Source organism: Alligator sinensis, unplaced genomic scaffold (assembly GCF_000455745.1).
Source record: "Alligator sinensis unplaced genomic scaffold, ASM45574v1 scaffold550_1, whole genome shotgun sequence".
NCBI classification, from domain to species: Eukaryota; Metazoa; Chordata; order Crocodylia; family Alligatoridae; genus Alligator; species Alligator sinensis.
The window spans coordinates 2,527,374-2,533,237 of record NW_005841980.1 but is presented as its reverse complement, the minus strand read 5'-3'; the positions used below and the strand labels follow the sequence as shown (position 1 = coordinate 2,533,237).

Below are 5,864 nucleotides of genomic sequence, written 5' to 3'. Positions count from 1 at the left end.
AGGAAAGCGCCGTTGCAAGGTGTGTTAGGCCGGGCTGGCGCTGGCTAGCTGCTAATAAACCATCCAGGGTACGACAGAGGCCAAGGGCCGTCCCGTAAAAGCAGCAGGCCGAGGGAAAGACAACCTGTGAAACAGCCCCCTTGCACTTTATAGCCCCTCGGTGCCCGGCTCCGCCAGGCTCGGTAAGGCGAGTTGCTCGTGAAACGGCCGTGTGCGGTTCCAGCCGCCAGCTCGCCCGAAGGTGGCCGTCTGCTCTTTTGTCTCCCTGGGATCCGGCCGGCTCAGCTGCCGCCCCGTCCCGCCGCTGTCAGCGCTCCCGGGGCCAGACAATGGCTGGCAGTAAATCAGTGTCGGGGACGCATGGCAGAAGGGGACTTCCTGCGGCAGGGCAAAACGAGGATGTGCTGCCGTACACGGTAATTACCGGGCCTGCTTCGCTTGCCCTGTAATTGGGAACCGCTGAGCCGAGAAAGGACGTGTAGGAGCATGGGGCGGGATTGTGCTGTTCTCACGCAGGTGCCCCCGGTGGGAGCTTTGCAGGCCAGGGGCTGTGGGCATGCGCGTAGGCAGAGTATGGACAGACGGCCGAGTCTGGGCCCCATCCGGCTGTGTCCCCTGGGAGCCAGGCTGGGGATTTGTGAGAGGCACGGTGTGGAGGGGAGGATGCTTGTTCCCCTTGTGCCCCTCCATCGGGGTGAGGGCTGCAGCGCTGGCCCCCCAGCTGGGGAGGGCTTGATGGCCCTAGTGCAGGGAGCAAAGGGGGCAAGGGCATGATGCATGTGGGCTTCTCCGTGACCCATTCTGCTCACAGCCCGGCTGGCAGGAGACATTAGGAGCCTGCTCTCCATGTCCCGAGGCCCCAGCCATGAGTGCAGGGGACCTGGGGACCTTCCCCTGCGGTGGGATGCAAGTCCCCACCGAGCTCAGCTCGTAGCCCCATGTGGGGGAGCTGGCCCCGAGGCTCGCCAGGCAGAGCGGTGTCCCAGAGATGCTCGCCAGCTAGACGGGGCGGCAGCACCTGGGCAGATCTCATTTCCTAGTTAGATCATGGCTCTAGTTGGGGATGCGCTGGCTGGCGGCTCTTCCTAGAGAGGGTCTGGGAGCAACCTGCTGGATATCCTGACACTGAGAGATACCAGAGAGACGAAGCAGGTGGAGGGGTGGCCGGGGCTTTCCCTGCCTGGCCTGTGGATTGGAAACCTGATGGAAACAGCAGTAACCCTCGGCAGGAAGCAGGCAAAGGTCTCTTAGGCCACCTTCTCTGTGACAGTGCTGTAACTTCCCTGCTCGATAATACACTCCTCTGCCACCTCCGCTCTGTCTCTGTGCTTTCCTCTCCGGGCTCCTCCAGCAGCACAAACAGGCTGGGCCGCATCCTTCCCAGTGTGTGAGAGCAGCTTGCAGCCAGGGCCTGGCGTGGTGAGCGCTGTGCCCATGCAGAAGGATGCTGGTCCTTGCTCCAGGGGCTGACCTGCCCCTTCCCCTCCTCCACCTGCCACCCCAGGCAGTAGGGCTGGGCGGGAGGGACTTTGAGATGGACTTTGCATGTCCTGGAAGGAGCCTACTCTGCTCCCCCAAAGGCCCTGGCAAGGGTTACCGAAAGAGCACACGAGTGTTGAGCCCATCTCCCAGCCACTATCCTATCTATCTATCTATCTATCTATCTATCTAGTACACACCCACTCTGGTGACAAGTTGCTTTTCCGGGTGCTATTTCCCAGGCGTACTTTGCAAAGGGATTATCCCAACTATCAGGTGCCCCCCAAGAGGGGCTCGGCCTCGTGCCATGAGGTGGCCCTCGCTGTGGGTCTGTGCCCTCCAGCTGGGTGCCAACTAAAACAGGGGCTGGCATGCCAGGACAGCCTGGTTGCAAGGTTTGGCCCCGCGTGGCTCCTGTTCTGGGACACGGGGCAACGACTCTGTTCTGGGCTGTGTTTTGCGGTGTCACGAGCTTTCCCCCACGCAGCTCAGCCTGGGGTCCTGGGCACCAATACATGGTTCTGCTTTTGGACCATGCAGGTGGCAGAAACAAGTGAGCATGGATGGGACTGGGTTGAAACCCTTGACACAGCTGTGGTAGATGCCCAGAGTGCCCGGGCCCACACACGCCCAGCCAGGCGCCCAGCAGTCACTACCGGGCTCTGGAGGCAGCAGCTGCCGTGGGGGCAGCCAAGGCCGCTCCCTGGTGCCGGCTGCTGCAGAGAGCTCCCATCGGGCGCATTCCTGAGCTCTCTGCCGCAGGAAGCACCAGCTGCCGAGCCAGGGTGGGTGCCTGCGAAGGCCGAGCACGCCCGGGCCTGCTCCCGGAGTTCCCCTGGGCAGGCAGTGCCTGGAGACTCTCCCGCTTGCTGTGCATCTCGGCACGAGGGAGGGTTGCATGAGGCTAGTGCTGCCTCCGCCTCGGAGACCTCAAACCAGCTCAGGAGACATTGCAGCATCTCCCAGCGTGGGCAGGAGGCGGGTAGGGCAGCACATCCCTCCGCTGGCAGGGTGCAGGGACCGCTCCGAGCCCAGGCGCCTGCTTCCCACCACCACTGAATGAGCAGCATGGTGCCCTGTGAGCCTCTGTGCAGCACAGCTGGTCCCACGCTGGCCTTGCACGAGCCCTTTCACAACCCATGTGGCCCTCCATGGGATGGCCCTTGGGCTGCGGGACACTAATGCACTCTCCCTTCCCTCTGCAGGACCGACGCAGCTCCCTCCCCACCTCCCCCACCTGCACGCCACGGTTCGTGCCCCGCATGGGCAGCCTCGACGGCTGGCTGAGCCCGACCCTGCTACCAGAGCCCGAGGAGAGCTTGGCCGAGCTCCGCCACGTCGCCAGCCCCCCGCCTCCCCCCATCTCGCCGGCTTGGAGTGACAGGTCCCTGTCCCCGCTGCGGCAGGAGCCCGACCTCAAGGCCAGCCGGCAAATGCAAGCACGCCTGGCGAGGAACATCATCAATGCTGCCCGCAGGAAGAGCTCGTCGCCCAAAGCGCCGGGCACCGAGGGCATCCAGCCCTTCACGCCTCCCACCAGGAGCACCGGCAGCCCCTGCCCGAGCCCGCTGCAATCCCTGAGGCTGGAGGGACCCAGACAGGCCAGCACCGGGTCCCCGGGGGCCTGGTCCCCGACCGAACGGAGCCCACTTCAGTCCCCGAGAGCAGCCCACGGTGCCAGGGCTGGCGCGTCCAGCAGCCACGGGAACTCCCTGCCGGCTCCCAAAGCCGCGTGGACGGACGGCCACAGGGTCTTCGTGCCTGCCCCCAATGCCGGGGGGCTCCCAGCCAGCACCTCTGCTTGCCCCAGCCCTGGGAGCCTAGCTGCCTCCTCTCTGCTCTTCAAGACCCCCCCGGTGGGGACGCGGTCCCCCGCAAAACCCTACGCCTCGCGCTCGCCGACGGACTCCGACGTCTCCCTCGACTCGGAAGACTCCGGGGCCAAGTCCCCCGGCATCCGCAGCTTCAACATCTGCCCGCGGGGCTGGAACGGGAGCCTGCGGCTGAAGCGGGCGAGCTTGCCCTCCGAGGCTCCCTGCACCTCCTAGGCTGGGGGAGGGCGGGGGAGGATGGAGCTGCAGAGCACAGAGACCTGGCGACCGAGCCCAGGTGGGGAAATGGGGTTGGCGGGGCCGTACCCAGCAAACTGACCCCTTTCAGCACCTCTCTCCCGGCCTGCTGCTTGCTGGAGGCTTCGACCAAGGCAGAGACCTCATCCCCAGGCAGGACAGACCTGTTGGCTCACGACCGCCAGCCCCAGGACCTCGCTGGCTCCATGCAACCCCTCCGCAGAGCTGCTCCGGCATGTGGTTTGTTCTCCTGGATGTTGATCGGAGCCAGCAATAGTGGCTGAGCCTGAGTGGGACTGGAGAACCCCGGACTGGGTTTGCTTGTGCCTGGCAGACCCCAGGGAGAAGGCACCAGCCCCCAGGGGTGCTGAGACTGCCCTGCCTAATGCAGCCTGCCAGTCCCGACCTTTCCAGCTCCCTGCCTGGCTGTGCCCTGGATGAAGGCTGCTGTGTGCTCTGGCCCCCTGGGCCTGGCTCTTTCCCCGGCAGCTGGGAGCCTGGTGCGTGCCTGGAGCACAGAGCTGAGGTCAAGATGGCCCCACTGCCTCTCCCGGGAGCTGCAGGACTCATGCTCTGCTCCCGACCTGCTCTGGAGACGCGGCTTCTCCGTACTGCTGCGGAGAGCTATGTGGTCCCAGAGATGCCCGTGGCCCCGTGATGTGGGCATAGGGCATGTGGACTGCACCCTCCCCATCCTGCTGCTGCCAGCTCCCCCAGCCGGCGCCCACTCCAGACCCCAGCGAGGCTGGGAGATTTGTAGCTGCATCGGGCATGCACTGACCCCTTGGGCCATAGCTCCCTTCTGGGCACCAGTGACTCTAACCCACGTGGAGGGAAGAGAGGCCGGGTGGCTGGGAGCAGAGGATCCTTCGCCCTGCAGGGTGAAAGAGCTGGACCTCTCGGTGACATGGTCCTGGCCAAGACAGGACTCACTGTCTCTCCCCGCTGCCCTTGACCTGCACTCGCTGGACTCCAGGGACTTTGGAGACCACTGGGAAGGAGCCCAGGGCGCAGGGGAGGCGGAGGAGCTGGCCAGCTATGAGGCCCCTAGAGAAGGTCACCTTGGGGGTTCCCGGGGGGTGTCCTCGCCCCCCACCAGCTCACCTCGCTCTCGTGGCTCGCAGCCCGCGGTGTGATTGGCAGGGAGCACAGGGCACATCAGGTGCTCCTTAGCTCTGGCTATTTTTGTCACCCTAACCTTTAAAGGCAGGAGTCAGCGCCCCTCCACCGTGATCCCGGGTGCCGGCGGCTCCGTCCTCACCTGCACAGAGCCTGCTGCCTTCCCCAGCCCTGCCCCAGGTGGGGTAGGGGCCACGTCCTCCTGACCTCCCTGCCCCAGCTGCTGCCCTGGCACACAGACTTGGCTGCACAGGCACCAGGGACAGCACATGGGCTCGTTGGAGACTGAGGATATCCTGGGTCCAGACCTATCCCAGTGAATGCATATGCATCCCTTGCACCCAGCCAGGCTGCACCCAGGACCCCCCCCAGGCCTCCGCCAGTGAAGCAGGACATCATGGCTTTGTGAGAGGCAGGGGCATCACATACAAGGTCTCGGTATCTGTTGTGATCCATGCAGGGTGACAGGCAGGGAAAGCAGGTCCCATCGGGTGTCCTCACCCCCTGGAAATGCGTGTATGGGGGGTGGGACCCAGTGGACCCCCAGGAGCTGAGCTGGGGGAATTGCTTGAGTCCTCGAGCACCGCAGGTCCAACGTTTCCGGCCAAGCACAATTCTTTAAGGGGAAGAAATGGCTCTTTCCACCCCGCTGGCCTGGAGAAGGCTTTGCTGCCTTCACTGTTTTCCCTGTAGTGTCAGAGAAGAAGAAAACAGGAGAAACATGTGAGGGGGTTCACTTCTCCATCCCACGCCGACAAGCAAGGCAGCAGGATACTGGCCCAGATCTTGTTCCATGGGCGGTTGGGTTTCTTGGAAATGTCCTGGGTGAATATGGATCCTCAAGGCAGAGGGAGCTTTGCTGTCCAGGAGCAGGAGCTGGGGTGAGCTGTTGGGACTTGGGAAGGGAGCGGAGCTGAGGGGCTAGAAGCCACATGTCCCCACTGGTGGCGTGGGGATGAGGAGGCTAGGACAGTGCTTTTTTCCAGGAGCATGGGCGCACTCACACAGGAGAGACGCAGCCACTGATGCCAAGGCCGGCCTGGCATCGTCCTCCTACCAACCAGTGCTGCCCTGGCCCCTGCGCTGGGTCAACACAAATGCTGGGAGGGGTAAAACTAGCCCCTGCACCACAGGGAACCCCCCTGGCAGCCGTGCTCCCTGCAGAAACCCCTCGCCAGCCTCTCCAGGTACAGGCCC

The 5,864-nt window shown here is 64.2% G+C and overlaps 1 protein-coding gene across 4 annotated transcripts in view; it reads left to right on the top strand.

Annotated features, from left to right (window-relative positions):
- The window catches only part of SYNPO (synaptopodin), a 42,459-nt gene extending 36,601 nt beyond the window's left edge, over window positions 1-5,858 (top strand). For all 4 annotated transcript variants that reach the window (XM_025200943.1, XM_025200945.1, XM_025200944.1 and 1 more), the window contains one exon: window positions 2,685-5,858. In XM_025200943.1, the coding sequence (XP_025056728.1) occupies window positions 2,685-3,527 (843 nt within the window). In that variant the 3' untranslated portion in view covers window positions 3,528-5,858. The remainder of the gene's footprint in view (window positions 1-2,684) is intronic.
- The last annotated feature ends 6 nt before the right edge of the window (window positions 5,859-5,864 follow it).